This window comes from Anopheles darlingi, chromosome 3 (assembly GCF_943734745.1).
Source record: "Anopheles darlingi chromosome 3, idAnoDarlMG_H_01, whole genome shotgun sequence".
NCBI lineage: Eukaryota > Metazoa > Arthropoda > Insecta > Diptera > Culicidae > Anopheles > Anopheles darlingi.
The window spans coordinates 41,463,439-41,484,163 of NC_064875.1; the positions used below are offsets into that span (position 1 = coordinate 41,463,439).

The following is a 20,725-nucleotide window of genomic DNA, read 5'->3' on the forward strand; positions in this document are numbered from 1 at the left end:
TTGCTCTGGAATACATAAATCTTTCCAAGAGATGATCTGAACACCCATTCCTTCACCGGTCTTGATTAACATAGTTTAGGCAAAGGTCCAGACTTACAGTGGTTCAAACTGGGACACATGTTGAACACAAAGACAATTTTTCGATAAGTTTTTGTATGTTGGTGATCGTGACTCAATAAAATGTTTGATATGTTGATGGAAAATTTTCCGCTCCGCTTGTCCGATGCATATTAAACTGTGTTGCGTGAAACTTTGAATATACATGGTCGCATCAATTTCTATCTTATTTTAGAGATAGAATTATCTACTATGCATATGCTATCTTGTTGTAGCCTCTTTGATTGGAGAAGCATAGATTCCAATCATGTCGATCCAGTATAGAACATTCGATAAAGTCAATTTTCATTCAGCAAAATCTATTTGATGTGGATAGACTAGTTTGAGAAAATTCTAAATCTTCAGTATTGAAATCTGTCAATAGTCGAGTTTAAACTATTTTGAATATTTGTTTATTTATTCATGCTATTCATCTCGAAGCATTCTTGGTGTTGTTGAACCTGCTGATTCTGCTCATATTCCAGTTTATTGAACCGTCAAACCGTCTAACCCTTGCATCCGATGCATCTATTTAAAAACAATTAACGATCTAGTTTAACAAAATGGTAAACACAACATCAATTTCACTTGATTAATTGGATAAAAAAAAGGAGACACTTGATGAAATAGAAAGGTTTTTTTAAACACTGTTGCAATTTTCGAAGCATGCACTGAGGGTTTAGTGAAGCTTTTAAACAGGACAACACTGCGCTTTGTAATACGTGCATTGTCGTTAACATAATATGCAACATTGAACCTAAGCATCACACTCTGGTTCAAAGTCAAACGGTGCGTTCTAAGTGAGAAGCTAGCTAAAGTTAGATAGCTAAAGTAATCAGTTTTTCACAATTTTTCCTTCACATATCAGGCGGGGTTAACGATAACCTGTCGTCCTCAGCAACGGCTACACCAGATACGCCTACTTCATCCATTTTTCCCTGTTCCGGCGAACCATTAGCGTATGTTGCCAGCGACCGATTTCCATCGTTTGCCCGCCAATCAGCCTGCCAGTCAGGCGAAGGGGTTGACGTTACCACATGAACCCCTGGCTCCTCACCAACCATAACGAGCCCAATGCCATGGTTGTGCAATGTGATGCTTGTTAATTTTAACTTCTCGCTAGTGACGATTTGATGAAAAGTTGCAGATAAAACGCCATTCAAGTGTGCTCCATTTGTGAACGAAAACCACGACGTCCCACGAGAGGCCGGAAAGTGATGCTTTCGCTCGCTGGAAGACCTTTAACGAGAACGCTTGCACACCACCATCGATCGAGGGCGGTGGTGGTGTCACATCGAATATCATCGAAGCACTTAAACGGCAACGGCAGCAGCATCGCCGACATCGTCTCTAGGTTCCTGCATAGAACGTTTCCCCCAATCCCAGGTTGTGTTGGATAATTTATGGCATTTGGATGCAAATTTAAACGAGCGAACGAAACCCGGACTCCCACGAGAGTCGATCGATCGATCGATCGGTCGTTCGAAACCTTCAGAATCCACGACCAGCACGACCCCACGACTACCCTACCTTCGCAAGTTTTCCAGTCGGGACCGAGCCGCAATCCATCCGGACAGAGGCAGAAAAGTCGACCGACGGTCGTTAGGCAGCGATGGGAGCAACCGCCGTTCTCGTTCGCACACTCGCCGTCATCCTCGCAGCCGTGACCATCCGACGCTAGCCGTGTTCCCGGTAACCCATCGCAGCTGCAGCTGTAGCCGCCCCAGCTGTTCACGCACGTATCCTGACACGGACCGTGACCGTTCCGTAGCAGACACTCGTTAATGTCTGATCCGCCCGTGTGTGATCCGTCGGAGTCGGAGTCCCCAATCGGTGGTTTTCCGTTTCGGATTCCAGTTCCGGGTCCAATTCCCGGCAGTGGCATGCGTGGATGAGGATGATGGTGGGATGTGGATTCGCGGGTGAGTTGTGTAAGTAATGCATTTGATGTGTAGGTAGGTGCGTGCGTGCGTGCGTGGTGACGTTTAATTGCGATGCGTAGTGTATGAAAGAGAAAGAGAGAGAAAATGGTGTTCCATCGTATTAGAAAATGCATTCCAAATGACGTGGAAATGATGTGGCTTCGGTGTGTGTAAAGTGTTTGAAGTTCAAAGGCTCTCCGAGATGCCATGCAAGCAAACCGGTTGATCGCTTTCGAATGGCGATCAAACGTCAAACTTATCTCGCCTCGTAACGACATTCTCACTGGTGTGGAAAGAAATTTCAATTTCAACAACCTACTACATCCTTCACAAACTCAACCAAGGCATAGGACTTCTAAACCCTAGTGTCCTAGAATCCCGCTATATCGAGGTGGCCATAGTTTTCCAGCGACATCCTCTAAACCAAGTAACCACATCACAACCCTAGCGATGATGACACTTGAGAATGATGAATACGTTTGCAGTGCGAGTGCGGAAAGTGGAATAAACGAAGAGGAAAATCTATGTCAACGACACAGCTTGCTTGGGTGTTTTTCGCTTGCAAAGCGCTTGCTTGCAAGTGTAAGGTTGGACCAACATTCCGAGAACACTTCATTGTAACCTAGGCCCGCGTAGTAGAGCCTCTGGTGTGCGTTCTTCTACTAAGCTCTTCCCCGTATCGCCTCTCTGTTCCACTTGTTGCAAGTCACAGAAAAGGGTTTTTCACGGCGAAAGCAAAGAGAAATGAAATACAAAAAGAAAAACGAAATGAAAGCTTCCACGCAATTAAAATGGTTTGCTTGAAGGCGCGCGCGCGCGCAAGTGTCCTGTGCCCAGGGGATGCCGTACACCGTTTGATGTTAGCCCTTGGCCCCCAGCTAGGGCCGCATATGATTAAGGATCGGAGGCCCATGGATTATCTGAGGTAATTACTTAGCACTCGCAACCGCAGCCCGTGTGCGCTCGCTTTTGCCGAAAGGGGTTTGGTCTGTCTGTACGCTTGAAATCCGAATTAATTTTCTGGAATCGTCGACACTTTCTTTCTTTTCCCTCTTTTCCAGTGTTTTTCCTTCCCCCCTTTTACAGCTCTCTCACATGTCTCTAGAGGCCTGTCGATGGAGGGTTTCATGTTTCAGAAAAAAGCATTTGGACGAGAAGCCTCGTCCGGGGCTTCGTCTTCTGAAGAGGCTTCACCAGCATGCCTGCAGCCAAACCAGCATAAACTCTGGGATTCCATGTAGCAAGGACGAGACGAAAAAGCCGCCGCAGTAGCAACAGCAGCAGCAGCAGCTGGAACGATGATGAGTTGGAAGTTTCTGGCTCGCTGCATGCAGCCCTCATTTCTTTTCAATATCCTAATTGAGTTCATCTCGTTTCGTCTCCTCATATCATATCATCACCAAACAATTGCCCCCCAGGGTAAAGAACGAAAGACACCTGAACGAACATCAGTCACTTCTAGGTCGCGTGTTGATGATCCTCGGTAGATGGTTGATTGAAAAGGATTAGAATTCGAGCGCGCGCGCGGCCAACAAAAAGTGCGAAGCCAGCTGAAGAGCTGGGATCCGAAGAAGCGCTGCCTGATGGAACACGGAAAAGTTTAGAAAACGGATCCGCACGGTCGATCCGCATTGCTCTCCGCGGCCTATCTTGTTTCAGCATCGTCCCCCGTCACGCCACGACATCATTCAAAACTCGTTCAGCAGCTTTTCATGGGATGAGATGCAGGTGGTGAAACAAAACCTCGTCATTGGGCGGCCATTGTGTGCTAATGAGAGGCAAACACGCTTAATTACGAGGCGAGGAATCAACCCTCAAGTACTCGTCCCAACCCATTCCAGCCCAACCCAACCATGAGGTTGCAGCTTCATCAAACATTTACAACCCGACCGACGACATGACAGGACCTTTTTCTTATTCCCGGCCCTCTTTTCCCGGCGGTTCTATTATGATCCGTTTTAAGGTATCTGCAGCTTCTTTGCTTAACTTTCGGGGGAAAGTTTTTCTGCTGCGTCCACGAGTGGGACAGCGGGACAAAAAGCGAGATGCGATCGTCCCCGAGGTTTCGCGCTCGAAAGAGAAAGGTTTATCCATCAACCCGTACATCCTCTTTCGGAATTCTTCTTTTCATTAAGAAGAAGGGACCGCCACCGTAAGCCATGGGCCCTCTGGCCCCTCCACCCCTTCATGGAACTCCTATCAGATTGCCACCGTCCTCGGTCCCAACTTTTTCTTCGTTCTTTTTTGCCCTTTCCCAAAAATCGCTCTCGACGGAAATGGGTTTCCTGTTCCATTTCCGGTGGAGAGTTCGGGTCGCTGGTGCTGAAAATGGACACCTCGAGACGCGACGATCCTATATAGGATGACGCCAAGGCACGGGCCCAGGATAAAGTTTGTCCCGGCCAGCATCCGAACGCCATCGGTTGCCGATGGCCGCGGAAAAGGGTTAGTAAGGCGTTCGCCGGGACCATCGTTCTTGCGCTTTCCTTGGGAAATTCCAATTTCCACCGAACACTCGAAGAAGGAATGGGTTGGGTGCAGGAAGCCAGATAAGGCATATCCGCCCGGCGCTTCGGTGCTGCATATTTTATTGAATTACGCTCAGCCGGCGATTGGGTACCGTGGCCCCGGTGGCACACGAACGGCTAGGGCTAACGAGCTCGCACCATTTAGCTTGAAAAACGACAATTGCACTTCCGCTGGTTAGCGCCAGTCCGGACCGGGTTACAGTGCCACGGGAGGCTCGGTGAACTCTGTGCAACCTGTAGGAACATCACGGTTTGGCTCCAAATCGGGTTGGATAATATTCGTTTTATTAAACTATCTTCCAATTAAATCGCTTGAAAAATGGAATCCCGCCACATTTGCTTGTGCACTGGGGAGTAGGAAAGATGCCGGCTTGTCGTAAATAGCATTAAGATGACTGCACAAACGAACGTTTATCGAAAGCGTATGATTTATGGCATCGGAATGCAGTAGATAGCCAGCCGGTGCGAACCGGTTACCGTACCACAGCATCCAAGGGGTGGTGTGCTCTGAACTGATAAGGTCGAACAGTCGAAGAGTCATAAAACAACAAACGAATAACGACTCTATAGTTATTCGTTCGCTTCATTTCCGGATGGTATAGAGATAGAATTCGGATTCTGTTACGCTGTTCGTAATGCTCAAAGAACAGAACACAATCATATTTCTGGGCAAAAACTTTAACGGGAAAAAAATTTACAGAACACGAAAAAAGATTCATTTGTAGTTTTTTGTCCTCGCCAGTAAAAATAGTTATGTTTCTCTCTGGCAGTGTATGAATAGCCTGAATATAAATAGTTAGCGAGTTGTAAGAATGAAGCCAATTTTGTGTCCTATTTCTCAAATTAATTAGAATGAACAACATTGAACAACGACCATTTTCAGCGACTCGAAATTCTAAGAATATGGTTTTTCGAGTTGTCATGTCTTGCTTGCGAGTATTTCAATTCAATAACTCTTTCGGAGAACTCGTGCTTTCTCATAGTTCGACTCGTCACTTTTTAAACATTTCAACCTGTTTGAACCATTACTTTTCGCTCTTCTTAGCATAACGGAAACGCTAAGCTGATGCTTATTAATAGTACATTCGCAACACTAATTTTACTCCAAATTTAACTGAATTGGTGAAAAAGTGCATCTTCCTCATCATTTTTCCAGTCTTGGGATTGGAAATCGGATTGAAAATCCTGTAGCTTAAAACCAATCACACGAAGCAACAGGTAAGGATATGCAATTGAGCTGACCATTATCAGCACGTTCAACATCAACAGCCGCACAGGACGAAACTGTGATAAGAAGAAGTTTGTTGCAAGCTGGTTCGTGATACAGAAACGAATCGACGAATTGTAAAAGTTCTCCCGCAAATAGAGTTAATACCATAAGTGGCTCGGTTGGTCAGAAGTGTTTGATCGGTTTGGTTCAGCTGCCAACCTCTCTGGCGCTCTCTAGTCTAGAAGCACTCAGATCGAGTAGTCGAGTTGATTTTCATTCGAGAGCATTGAAAGCTCCATTAGCCAATCGCATTTGAGAGGAACCAGTAAGTGGTAACTATGGTCTAGAAAAGCCTTAGTACTAACAACGTGCATAGGAAAATTCATTACCTGTCGTGTTTGTCAAAAGTCTAGAGGCATAGCAATCCGATTTTGATAAAAAAATTGTTTGTTGATAATAAAAATATGGCAAAAGAATCCAACTGTAATGGCCGCATCACAGTTTCTTGGAAGAAAAAAAGCGACTCTCATGCAAAGTATTGTTTCGTGGCAACAAACGAGCAAGCAACTCTAGCAGACCGGTTATACAAGTCCAGCGGCAGCAAGACCTTTAACCTGTAACCCTCCAGAAAACATAAAGAAGCTCGCCGGGGAACGCCAAGCTCCAGCTAATCCGACCCGAAGTCCAAGATGCACTGAAGACCTGCACCATAAGCGGATAACAAAAATACGCAGAACGGTTCACCGGTACAGAGAGAGAGAGAGAGAGCGAGCCGTAAAGAAATCAGGGCATATCGGTGAGCACATTACTCGTAAGGTAATACCCCGGGCGAAGGACCTACAGAGAACTGACCTTAAACCCTCGTTGGGTTGGTGCCGGGTTTATCTGGCTGGTGCAAAGATGAGAGCTTTCGCTTCTTCTTGTTGTTCTTCTTCTTGTTTGGAGCCCTATACCAAGCCTGCCGCTAATCTGAACAAACGTTCACAGCTATCCCGGTTCCATAGTTTCACCAAATGGTTTGCGCTGTCAGACCTTAAGGTACGAGCCTCAAGGGTCGAGCTTCAAGCGAAGGTGAACCGTCCTTAAGATGAAACCGGTAGCTAAGGGTCGGCTCTTGGGGCATTCCAGTGGGGTGGACTTTAGCGGGGAGCTGGCTTTAGCAAAACTAATGGCTATTATGAGTGAGCGGAACGATCCGAGCGAATCCTCCGTTGCCGCAGGACATACTTTTCATCGCTTGGATTATGTGCAATTACGTTCCGTTTAGTCGCTCCCGGTTTCTCGGTTACAAATCCCTCCTTTTCTTTCCCCTTGGTCGTACCTGTTCATGGGCTAGCGATGAAAAGCGATGACCTTAATGGAAGTCACTTGTTTGTTTGCATTGCACTGACATTGCAGTTTCGAGGCTTCTGGCATCACCGAGAAGAGATTACAATCCGGTAAACCAAAGAATCTGGCCAGTAAAACCAGACCAAGGTCGGGTATTTCTAGTGCATGCCAACCCCCTGCTGGTGACTTAATTCTCTCAGGATCGTCCTTGCCTAATGAAAGTGTCACTTTCACACTTTCCTTTAGTTCCTTACTGCATAATGAAATTAGTGAGGTAAACTAAGGTGTTTAGAACTGTAAAATTAAATTAAAAAAAACACAACTCCGAACATGGAATCCTCGCAACGAACCATATTTGTCTGTTGCGTTGACGTAGCATTAAGCGAAGAAATTTCCGACCTATCCTTGGTTAAGAAGAAACAGTTCAACCTTCATTACAATGAGGCAGTTCGTATAATGGCAACTGTCTGCACCAACTCCACCATCCTATTCAAAAGAAAGCGAAGCGCTTGTGGCCCCCGCTTTGCCGCTAACTAATCGCTGAGACGTCACTCCAGCTAACACTCATCCCGCCGGAGGGTGATGAAGAAGGAGAACAAAGTCTTTTGCTGCTGTTGCTGTTGCTGTTGCTTGCCATCTTTGCCGTTGTTCATGCTCAAGCAAAAAGTCAGCGAAAAATAATTTAAATTATGTTCACCTAGCTGTCCGTCCGTTAGGGGCCAAAGGGGCCAAAGGGGCCACGGATAATGAACGGTGTGAGTGATGCAGGTATGCAATTTGCTTGCACCGAGTGCAAAACGTTGTTACAAAAGCTCTGTCAAGTCCTGCTGCTGCTGCTGCTGCTACTTGGGTGGGGTGGGAGCCTTTTGTAACTAATTTCAAACAGTTCCTCAGGCGGCAGACAGGGCAGTTCCTAGGGACCCTTGAACTTCTCGCCGAACTAATAATGAGTTTTACTCGTCACAAGAGAGGGCATTTACAGTCTATCTTTGCCTTTACCTTAGTTACTTCCTAGTCGCGCCCATTTCCACGCATTATGTTGCAGAAGTAGAATGCAAGTGAAGGAAGAAAGCCAATTTTTCATACTTATCAAGCATTAAAACGAGTTAGAAGCAGGTGGAAAACGCGTTGCGCGTTGCGAGCTCAACTGAAGACCGGTACAAGAAGCGCGTCCGTGAGTGTCACTGGCATTAAGCGGTGCGAAGCGAAGGATTACGATGGCTTTGGAGGGTAAACTTACCGATACAGGTGTGCCCGTTAAGGGTATCAATCTGCAGCCCTGGCTCACAGCTACACTCGTACGATCCCGGTTTGTTGGTGCAGCTTTGCTCACAGCCACCATTGTTTTCCAAGCACTCGTTGATATCTTAAAACAGATAAAGAAGCATCAGCAAGAGAAACGAAAATTAGCTAATGAAACGATGCAGATAATAGGGTGTTTTACAAATTGAAAGTGCCACTAGGATCGTGGCCTGCTTTGGGGTAAACTTAAATTTATCTCTCAAAAAGAAACGATAACAAAATGGGTAGAATTTTGCATTAAATTTGTGGCCATTTATACGACGCGGACATTACCACGCGGGTGGTTTGCTTCGTCCCCCATCAGCATCAACGGGGCACGGACTCTTTTTCACGCTCGCCAGCGCACCAGACCAACGGTCGGAAGCATCCGAAAACAACCAAACAGACCCCGTCGTGCCGTCTCGTGCTGGGACCGTTCTAAATGGTGCACCATCAAGCAAGATTAATTGGCATTTGCCATCAACGCCAGCAACGCGACCGGCCAGAACGGATGCGCCACGGCTGGCCACGGTCAATCGATGGTTGGTTAGCGGTGGCTCTGCTGCCGACGCTGACGCTACTGCTGCACTATTTGCTGCCCGTCATCGGCACCACGTAGGTGTTACGGTGGCTAATTGATGACACATCGTTTATGCAAATCCGGCCCGTTATTATCTGTCATTAAACATTCTTTTCGGTTCACCGGCACCGCTCCCGTTAATCTCGTTCTCGCCCCATACCGAAGCAAAGCGACAGCGAAGTGATCGAAAATTAAGTGTTTCACCTGACCCGGCACAATCCATTTGGTGTTTTGTGAGAAAAAAAGGGTGGAGGGGAGGTCCTAATTGGCCCCGATTTCGATCCGGAACCGAAAACAAGTAGAAAACACAAACACGGAGCGGCACGTCGTCGCTACTCGATCCCCTCGATCACGATCTCGATCACGACGCAGCAGCAGCAGCGTGTCATCCCACGTAACTTGATGCCATCACGCCAGCTGTGGGAGGGGAAGGTGGCGCATTTGACAGGTGCGGCAAGCGTCCCATTTACCAGCATAGATACACACACACACACACACTGTGCGTGTGCTGTCAAGGCGGTGTGCACACGCGCGTGCTGACAATTAATCAAGGCGCCACGTCGTCGGTTTTTATGCTATGCCGGATGTGCTTCCCCCCGGTAGCGGCCAGGGAAAACAATCAACCCTTTTGCTGCTGCTGCTGCTGCTTCGTATCGAATGCACGTTTCAGTAGCTTAACCGTTAATGTCCTCGTAGGCGATCGTGAAGGGGTTTATCGTTCGATTCCCTTTCGGAAAAATGCGTTATGATAACTTGCGTCGATTAGTCCAAAGGATTAGTGCACGTCATGTGTATGTGTGTGTGTGTGTGAGCAACTCAGAGGTTCCATTCGATAAGCAGAGCACCAAACAGGGCCCTAAAGATAAACATTTCCTTCACCAATTTCCCGGGCATTAATTCCACGAGGAAAAGATAAATGAAAGTGTTTACCAGCCCGGTTTCATGAGAAAGTTGATCTTAGTTAAGCTTACCGCTTAACCGGGTGCCACGTGTACTACTGTAAGATTTCACTGGAATGTACCATTTCCATTGGTAAATATCCTCGAATTCCTGGATGCAACATGTGTTACAACCCCGTCTCTCGACACGGAACACGTGTACAAGTTGCAAACGAACGAGAGTTAAACATTCAAACACCCACGGGGACCCCAGATGGTTGATGTAGCAACCCCTTTTAGTGTGTGTGTGTGTATCGCCATTTGGTATTCGTCCCACTCAAGACAACGATAGAAAGCGCACCAAGCTGCTATAAAGCTAAATGAGAGATGATAACGAAAGCGGAGACGAGCGAACCAATTTCGTTAAATCTCCTTATTCGCGATCCCGCTGGACCCCCTTTTTGGGATAGACGAGTCCTTTTAGCGACTCTGGCGCTGCTCTGCTTCACAAACCTTAACGGCAATGGACAAGATTAGCATTGCTCCAGATGGGTCGATACGGTCGCTCGGAGCTGCGGAGTGTCGTCAACTAGCCAGCGCGTTACTGCTGGTGTTCCATTGGACCATGCGAGGAGGAAGAAGGAAAGAAGAATTTCAACACCCCAAGAGACGTGTCACGTCAAAATAGAATTTGACGCTTGAGTGATAACGCGCTTGATGGAGCTATATCTAACCCAATTCGTGAGAAGCAACGCCCCATGTGGCAAGGGGCGGGGAGAATTTCAAAGGGAGAACCATCCAAGGGTATCCTGGAGGAACATGATTTTTTTTCCACAAATATCACTTTTTCTGGAACGGCACATTGCAACTTGAAACAAGCGATCGATAGCATATATCTTTTTCTATGGTTCGGTGGCACCCAAAACTTATTCCCTGCTGTACAGGAATAATTTTTAAGATTTTACTGACTTTTTCTTATACTCTTTCGGCATTCATACAAACAGATTTATTCTTTCAAATACTTTCAACATGTTGTGAAGTGCAGTTTTGGATTGATATTATTGAAAGCCCTAATTAAAAAGGAAAAACAGACATTAAAAAATATGATCATTCAAACTACAACATGATACTTTAAACAGTGAATGATTTAAAAGTGATTTGGGGAAATGCAAATACTGATTGATTGCATAGAACATTTCAAGTAATTAAAACTATCGAGAAGAAAAAAGTATTAAGCTGCACCTCTAAGTGATTTCTGTTAAATTAGTATTTTCAACTTAACATGTACAAATTAAACGGAAACGATTAATCAACGGGAGAGCGAAATTACATCGTCAGAGCAAGTTTACATTGTCTATTTCTTCTAAGCGGACATAATATTGCGTCAAACAATTATGGAATGTGAGGCTTATTATTTCTTTTATTGAAAATTATTTCTCTTATTGAGACTGTTATCGCTACTATTTTCATTCGTGTTGCGCCCAACCTAGCAATTTGTGAATTTAAAATATGAAAAAAAAAAAACTTGTCGTTCACATCGTCATAGAAGTAATAACAATCGAGGAAGAGTTGAATATAATTCACACCACGATTCATAAGATGTTTCCAGCACTATTAAAAAAAGAGGGCTGCGACGCTATGTCGTGCCAGAAAAACAATTTCGTAGAGGATTACAATATTAAATTGTAATTCTTTTTGAATAACACTTTTTGAATCAAAATAACACCGTCTCATTCTTCGATTAACATAGCTCTTGTGAAGTAAGAAACCTCCGTGATCGCTGTATATAGTTATATCGTTGAGTAATGCACGGTGGCAGAACATTAATTAATGTTCTTTACTAGAACCCAGCTTGAAATCATTTTCCCAACAGCGCATCTGTGTGTGATGCCTCTAAATGAATTATACTATTGGGCGCATTCAACCGACAATCGCTTGTGCGAAATGAAATCATCCGTAGTAAAACATGCTCTAGTTGTCAAAATTACGGCAATAAGCACTCATCATGCACAAATTATTTACAGATCCAGGAAACATTTTCCCCCCGTTTCTGGTGGTACCCGGTTGAATGCACAGCAAATGGGTTCATCATCTAATCAGTTAATCAGCAATTGGTTTAGTAAATTTGTTCAGCAGAGTGCGCCGCTACCACAAAGCCCCACAACTTGATCGTGTCAATGTTGGATTTAAGCTTTCAAAGACATACACATTTGGATTACTAAAACAAAACGATTTGACCTTCCCCTACCTAATGCTACACATAACCTCATCAACGAGTCTTTTATCTGGCATCAGCATTACTGAAATTGGTGACACGATGATGTGCGGACAAACAAAGTTTGACACATTCTAACCACCTTAATTTGAGCGATTAGATTATCGCACATATCAAATCACCAATCTAGCAGCAATTAGGCATAAGTCAATCAACCTGACAACAGCCCAATGTAACGGATCTCCCCGTCTGATCCTCCCCCAAGGGATGATGTTTGTGTGTGTGTTTATGTGAGGGCAGATTTACATGCTGCTGGTTGGTAATATTTTACAGCCACCTCCTCCTCCTCCTCCTCCTTCTCCTCCCACCCATCGGGTGACACTTTCATGTCACCTTCGCCCACATCATGCGATGAAAGGTTTCGTGTTCCGATCACGAGCCCTCCTCCCCCCTCCACACTTCTCCGGAATCGGAATCGGAGGAATAGCAAAACAGAACCAACGGAGTCCCTCGTCTGTTCCCTCTCCTTTCCTCCCAAACCACTCGAAAGCCAGCGGTTGGAAAAGGGCCCCTGATGGGGGGGCCTGCAGCGCTAGTAACAACCCGCAACCTACACCGTCATTTGTCACCGGGAATTAACTTTTCTCTCGATTGGGCCTCGACTTCTCCCGGGACTCAGGCATGACGCCTCAACGTCTCGAACGGTATCTGCAGGGCCCGGTGACACACACACACACACACACTTTCGTCACCTTTCGGTCAACCAACAGACCCGTCGTCTGTTTGTTTGGTTCTTCTGTAACGCATCCAATCCGCCCCTCGAAATTCCGCTACTCGATAATCCCGATCCGGCAACCCCCAACTAACACAAGTTCTCCGAGTCCTGTGTCTTGTTCTCTCGACAACACTACAACGCCAGCGAAGCTAATTTTAGTTTCCGGCCACCAGTCGACGACCGATCGGCCATCTGGCGTGACACGACGCCACCGCCCTGCAAAACAAATTACTCACCGTGACAGGTTCTTCCATCATGCCGGTCCAGCAGGAAGCCCCGGTAGCAGCTACACTCGATCTGCGGTTCCACCTCGTTACCACGGTAGATCATGTGACACTCGTGATCGCAACCACCACGATCCGAACCACAGGCGGCCACAATCGTTGTCGGTAGCGTCGTCGAGCTCGTGCCGATCGTTGCGGGCGTTGTTGTGTCCATTGTTTCCTTGCGTGCTGGTGGATCGCCGTCGCGTTCTTCGTCCTCACCTTCCGGCTCTTCAGCGTCGTCGTCGTCGGCGTCATCGTCCGTCGTTTCCTGATCGGTTTCCTCGTTATCGTCCGTCGAATCGGTGGCACGGTGATCGGCGGTGGTGTCATGTTCGCCGACTTGTGCCACTAACAGATTATCCGGAACGTTTGCTTCCGTGTGCGGTTCCGTGGTTACCGGGGCCCCAGTTGTCGTTGTTGTCGTTGATGTTTCTGTTGTTGTTGTTGTTGTTGATGACGTAGGTTGCTCGGTAGTGGTCGTTGTAGATGTTGTTGTTGCCGGTGTTGTAGTGGTTGTGGGCGTGGAGGTTGTTTGCCGTTGCTCGTGAGCATCATCATCCCGTCCGGATGGTTGCTCAGAGTCCTCCTCATCTTCGTCTTCGTATTCTGTGGTAATGGAGAAAGGTAAAAGTAAATAGAAATGTAATTTCATGCTCGATTTGTAGATCAATTTGCTTAGCTTATGACCCTCATCATCATAGTTTAGCATAGTTTGCTCTCTGCGCACGACATGATCGATCGATTCGAACACTAAAGCATGCCCCAGCGGCATGAGGCTTCCAAGAGTAGCGATCGGTGTCCTACTCCGATACTGACGGTACCATGTATGGTAACCTACCAGCCGATCTCGATGATCGATCGGCATACCCTCCGCCACCGGATTATATTGCGCCACCGGTTGAAGCAATCGTTCATGGAACCCGCTCCTTCTCACACTAGCTCCCTGGATTTTAAATCTGTGTCAGCAGCACCCGCGATGCTCCTGAAAAACCCTTCCTTCCACCTCCAAGAGCACGAGGTTGATGGATGGTCACTAATTCCTCTCGAAACAAAATAACAATTTACAGAACATTCTACAATCCGCCAACACGGACGTAAACCCGGTGCAAGCTTTACTCCCTTAGCATAATATGCACCGGGCACGATTTAGGAATCCACGACAGAAACAACTGTCAACAAGGGCATGTGTGTGTATGTGGTTTTCCATTTTTCCATTCCGGAGCAAATCCTTCGCCTGCGCTTTGAACAAACACAAAACAGACAACGGTTCCCCGGAATGCGCTGCTGGAGAATGTGTGCGCCAGGAGCGAGTACCAGAAAGCATTTCCTTCCACCACTCACCACAACACCACGAAACCAACCAAGCCGAGAACACACCACTATGACCGGGGCTAGCAACGACGTTGTCCATCGTTTCATCTTTTACGCCTTTCTCGTGCGGCCGGAACGCGGAACGGAATGGAAAACTCGAGCGCACGCGAGAAAGGAAAACTGGGCATGTGCCTAGCCGACTGGAATAACAGCAGATCATCATCATCCAGCGGCATTTATTTGGCCGCACCGGTTTGGCCGGTTGGCGTCATTCATTCTTATTCTCTCCGCCAACTCCGACAAACGTCACAGCATCGTCGCATATTCATTCCTCGCAGGGACGGTTCTGGTGTCGTGGTTGTTACGCCTGGTGTTGGAACAACAACCAAACGCGCGCCCTCTTTCTCAATTTATGCTGCTAATATCTCTCACGGTAGCGTCAACATGGGACATAAATTACATCTTTTACCTGTCACTTTCGGCATACCTTAAGTGACGGTAACGATCGAAATGGAACGGAACGGAAGACGGGGAAGGCGAAGAACCAAGGTGGGGGATGTTACAGTAAATGTTCGTAAATGGTCGTCAGTGAGAAGGAAAATGTGATGGACTGTTATGGTAATGTTGATTCGCTTGGACACGATATGTTCACGGACGAGTGTGAACGATGCTAAAGGACACAGCAAATCAATCTGAACGCTTAGTCGGAGGTTTCTAAATCCGACTCAAAGTAAGCAAACATGTTTAATATTCTTAATTTAGAGTTTTCCAGTTTAACTTCTACTACGTTTCGTTGTCCAAATGGAGTAAAACAAACTCACAATTTGTGATAAAATGCGACCAAAACCTTTGGAAAGTGCTAAAAATAGCCTTCCAGAGAGAGCGATTTCTTTTCCTTTCTTCACGCTTGTAATTGTAATGGCACCGAACCCACGAATGGTCCACGAAGCTACGATCGATCGATCGATCGATCCGCCGGACATATCAAAAAGGCCATCGGCCACTCACCCCCATGCCCATCGCAACCCGCCATCCGTCGTGTACAAATTGAGTACTTAAGAGATAATATTGACGTGATTTCGAACCTCACATCGCTGCGGTTAATCGGTTCGTTACGGTGCGCGGATACGATCGCGGAGTTCAATGAAAATCGTGACTGACTCGCTCGTTTTTTTTTTCGGGGTGCACTTTGGGGCTCGCCTGCCTGACCTAGTTGGTTGGTCCCGTGACCGTCGGTTGTTATCAGCTGATCGGTCTCTCACAGCATATGAATAGGATTTATGTCGACGGCGGTGACTGCACAGATGAGCTTCGGAGCGCCGTATCGGCAACGATGATCTATTTGAAATGATACTGTTGCTTCCAGTTTAACGCTGAACCTGGGATTAAGCGATGCTATTTGCTCTCACTGACGGGCATTAAAGAATATCGTTTGGAGAATGGAAAGTATAGCAAATTAACGAACGAAGGAAAGATTTAAAATGTTTCATGATTTGAAGAGTTAATATCATTTTGTCAACTAATCAATAAGCTAATCTTCCTTGTTTGCTATCACTATAATAACGAATTGTGTTACATGCAAACTAGGACATAGAATCTACGGAACACTGCGCCAAAATTACAGCAATAGAAAAAAAAGAATAATTAGAAATGGATGTCATAAGAGTACCAAAATAGCAGCATTAAAATGAACAAATAAATTTAGTGGTTCAAGGTACATAAAATTAAAATGTAATAAAGAATTTTAGTTAAATCATAACATAGAGCACACCGCATCAATTGGACCGCGAGGCATCTGTAGGATAGACATCCAATACAGCCCCATATTGTAGTCGATTTCAAGAATTGATCTAACGATGAAGCCTCTTACTACAATAATCTAGAATCTGCTAATCTGTTAGTTTGAATAACAACATACGTTTCTAACATATTTTCAACATGTCACTGATTCTGATGGTATAAGTTGTTGACAATATTAAAAAATAGTAGGATAAAGATAATTTCGTATGAAATTAGTGATAATTCCGCAATAGCTTTAGAAGAGGTGAGTATGGCAAACCAAAAATTATCTATTAAACTTTCAATTTTTAATGGCGATAAAAAAAACCATACTATAATAGGTCGAAATATTAGTAGTAGTAATAATAATTTAAAATAGATTTCAACAGCAACTAAATCGAACTAAACGAATCATTAGTCAAAATCATTCCAATTATCAATTTTACGATATCAAAAATACTGTACAACTTTTTATATTACTGTCGAAGTCTTCAACATCGATTGGGGAAAAAGCATCTTGCAAAACATGGGGCTATCCGTCCTGTATTGAGTCCAGTAGCTAATGTTCTTCATACAAACCATATGCAATAGCTATATTTTACAATCCTTTTTACACTTCTCGGAAAAACTTGAGGGATCATTTGTTCCACTCAACTAGAGCGAATTAAATTGCTGAACGACCTTTTGCTGAATTATTAACACTTCCAACCGTATTAAATTGTAGCATTACATATTGTATGCCATACATCATCCTAACCATCCACTCCATGCGAGCTCAATTTGAATATGAATTAAAGAGTACCAGCGCAGAGCAGCGCAGCACCCCTTTTTCGACCCTAACCGACTCCACGCCTTCCACCTACCTTCACCCTCTTCTCCTTCTTCGTCCTCCTCCTCTTCCTCTTCGTCACCCTCTTCTTCATCGTCGTCGGAACGGGTGGAGATGCATTCCGGTCGCCGGCCGATCCACTCCTTGCCACTGCAGTACAACCTATCCACTTCCGGTGGCTGCAGCGTATAGTAATCGTCGCACTCGTAGTACGCCACCAGGAAAATGTTTCCATCCTTCTTCCGTCTGTAAAATCCGAAAAGAGAAAAGCAAAAAATAAAAAAAATCCATATTACCATAAGTCCGTTGGAATGTTGGTCCGTCGGAAGGGATGGTGGTACCGCCCTACCTGTTGTACTTCACCACGTAACCGGAGTCGATCTCGGGGGCCCGGATGAGACCATGCGTCATACAGGAAAGGTCGAGCCGGGCTGCCAGCTCGGAGTCAATGTCCGTTTCCTCCTGAATGTTTTGACCCTTCTGGCCCCCCGGTTTGCGACCCTTTCCGTTGCCTCTGCCACCCGTTTCCTGCTGTCCGGATTCACTCGCTTGATCTGAAAAGGGAAGAGGCAGGAAAAAGAAGAGTGAGTGAGGTATAACATGAGTAAAGCATACGAAAAACATAATTTGCTACATCGAAGCGCTGCACACCATGTTGGAGACCATGTTCAACGTTGCCTGCCTGCCAAATCAGAAGTCTGCTCAGAATAGTCCCAGTGCCCTTTGCGCCACGGGCCACCGAGTCAAACCGAAAACCGGGTCCACAGAAACTTTGGCACACAAGCCAGCCATTCACCACGCGATTGTGATTTTTTGTGGAATGTTATGTTGCATGTTCTGCATTAGTATCCCGCAAAACGCAACATGCGAACCGTTACCGTTGCACCGCCCCAAAGATTAATGTATTCATTGTTTTCAGTTCATGGACAAAAATTTGACCAACTCTCTCTGCCTCTCGGTTCACGGTTCTCGGTGTCCGGTGTCGCGTCGTGTGACCTAATCGACCCCAAAGACTGGTACTCCGGGATCGACCGAATCCGTATGAAGTCTCCTGCCGCAGAGCCGGAGAGCAAACGGGGACGATAAAGTTTACAGAACGGACAACGAACTCACACATACACACACGTGCGCGCACACAAAAGCAGCGAGCCCACAACCTTGAACCCATCATGGACATGTGAGGGGCAAAGTTGAATGGTAAACAATATTCATAACTATGTATATGTGCTCCGCATGATAAACTGATGCCATTCATCTTGTCCACCTTAAACACCGGGCTTTGTGTAACTGTGTGTAGCGTGTGTCCGGTAGTGCGGTCCGGGTGGATACGATCAACTTTGACCAGTAGTTGTTACAAACCTAGTTTATTCTCCATAATGCTGTAGCACTCTCTAGACGCTCTCTCTCCCTCTCGCTCTCTATCGTTTTGGTGACAAATGTTGTTGAGATCGTTCCAGGAACAGTTCGTATCCTTTGGGGTTGTTACCGGTGCTGTTTACTTTTACTTTAGGTGTTTGATGAAGTGCAAAGTCAACAGAAAGTAAATTGGATTGCATAAGGTAAAGACAAAGTGCAACATTGTTGCTTCGAATTGGAGAATTGAACGATGATTGGGCCAAAAATAGGCCAATAATACCAATATGCTCTGCAATTCATTCTTTATGCTCACTCATGCATGACTCTAATTTTCAATTCACTTCTGCCCCCACCACTATACCTTCCCTTTCTAGAATAATCATAAAACACTTTCGCATAACAGCGCACCAGCAACGCGGCTTCGGTGCGATGCGGTTTCAAATTTATGACCCCGATGAACACGCTTTATTGTATCATTAATCTCCCTTCCTCGGGGGTGGGGCATCCCTTTTTTTTTCTCATCCTCTTCCCAGAAACCCTGTTCGCATCCACGATCTGTTGCACAGCTGAGGACCAGCGGTTGCCAGCGCTCAGTAGCATCATTACGGAGGCATTTGGCGGATCGAACCGATGACAAATGCGTCCTCCCCGGCTAGATTCCTGGAGGGAGGGAGTGATCCAGCCAATGAGACTGTCAGAGCCCGTTGGAACCGAAACCGTTTGCCGTATTTTGCGAATTGATTTGTTACTCTTGCAAACACAGAGAGAGAGCGAGAGGTGGTCTTATGGTGAAATCCGTTCTAGACCGCAGTTCCGCAGTCGTGGCCACTTCGCCACTCGAAGGGTGTCCGAGCAACAAATTCATCAAATTGAAATCCCCATCCCGTCGTCTGCCAAGTGTCTTGAACGTCGAGCTGCCTGGCCCTGGCTAAAACACTCGCTCGAAGAAAAAGGAATGTAATATTAAGCCCCATCTCTACTGTCTCCCTGTGGGATATGGGGCGCCGGCCCCGGGAATGTGGGACCCGGAAATGGAAACCAAACTTTTCCGCTCTACCGCACACCAACGACGCACTTTACGGGCCCCAAAAAAGCCAAAGGATGGCGACGGTAAGATGGTGGGAAGGAGAGATCCTTAAAAAACTTTCTTCTTGATTCTTTTCCATACGGTTCCATGGACTGTGGGGAGAAGAAGCAAAAAGTGGCAGAGGAGGCTGCTGGGCAGAACCCAACCCAGCCCTTCGTTGCGTCCTCAAAATGATGAAGGACTAATGGAGGACTTACGCAGTTCCGGTTTCGGGGTTTCGATGATGATGATGATGACGGCGATGGCCATACCGGAAACCGTACCAGAACAAACCCGGACCATGGACCACAGGAACCAATCTTCGGGATCCCTTTGCTTCCGTTGCGATGCTGATGTCCGGTATGGGTGTTCTTGCAGCCAAGACCAACGGGCCGTCATCAATAAGCTTAAGTGAGAAAGTGATCGGGCATGGTGGAAGTTTTTATGAGTTTCCACACTCTTTTATGATGCCCGGAGTCGCCCTTCATTAAATGGAGTTTAGCGACTGACGCGGGGAGGAGCGGTGGCCAGGAAAATGCTGGAGCTGGAGTGAAAAGTTTGCTGATGTAGCTATTAATAAGTGTCCAAAACATGTTTTGATGCTCGAGCCAGCCAGCCAGCGCGTTACGCATCACAGTCGCTTCAACGTGGTGGGTGTTCCAGTTCCGTTCTGACGACACGACACGATTAAATGGATGCTGCTGGATAATGCAGAGTGTCTGATCTGATCACACATAGAGATAGAAAGAGCGATATGATCTCGAAATCCTTTTGTGATAATCACATACATAACGAGGAGACTCGGACTCAGAGTCAGGTCGTGTCCTGACCGGACGTCCTATATTCCCGGCTAAGTGAGAATCTAATTAACGCACCAGCCGGCCTAGACTCGGCTCGGGAATCCCCTTCTGTGATTAAGCGTATTGAATTGGATTAGCATCGTCTACGGTACACTAGTAGACGGACGCAGGCGGTGGTTCTATGCGCTCTAGGAAGCCCTGGATACCTGGGTACGTTAGACGGGTCTCGGGGGTTAGACGGGAGGACGGTTTTCATCAAAACTTTGCCACTTGCTCACACCACAAACACCTGCAACGCAAAAGCAACGATTCCCAAAACGGTCTCACTGGTAGCAGCACCACCACCAGTAGACACACTCTACCATAAATAGTGTGAAGTCGAGAATCGAAAATCGACCAACCCGACGAGTGTCGGCATTGGCAGACGACGGTAAGGTCTGGCGCATGAAACACGCAATCGACAGCTTTGGAGCGGCCCCGCAACAACGGATTGGTCTAGCATCT

General features: G+C 46.3%; 1 protein-coding gene across 1 annotated transcript in view; it reads right to left on the bottom strand.

The window, feature by feature from the left end:
- LOC125955512 (fibrillin-1) overlaps window positions 1-20,725 on the bottom strand; it is a 66,729-nt gene that overhangs the window by 30,198 nt on the left and 15,806 nt on the right. The window contains 6 exon segments of the mRNA XM_049686646.1: window positions 1,627-1,884; window positions 8,326-8,451; window positions 13,051-13,348; window positions 13,580-13,686; window positions 17,034-17,245; window positions 17,349-17,553. Of these exon segments, the coding sequence (XP_049542603.1) occupies window positions 1,627-1,884; window positions 8,326-8,451; window positions 13,051-13,348; window positions 13,580-13,686; window positions 17,034-17,245; window positions 17,349-17,553 (1,206 nt within the window).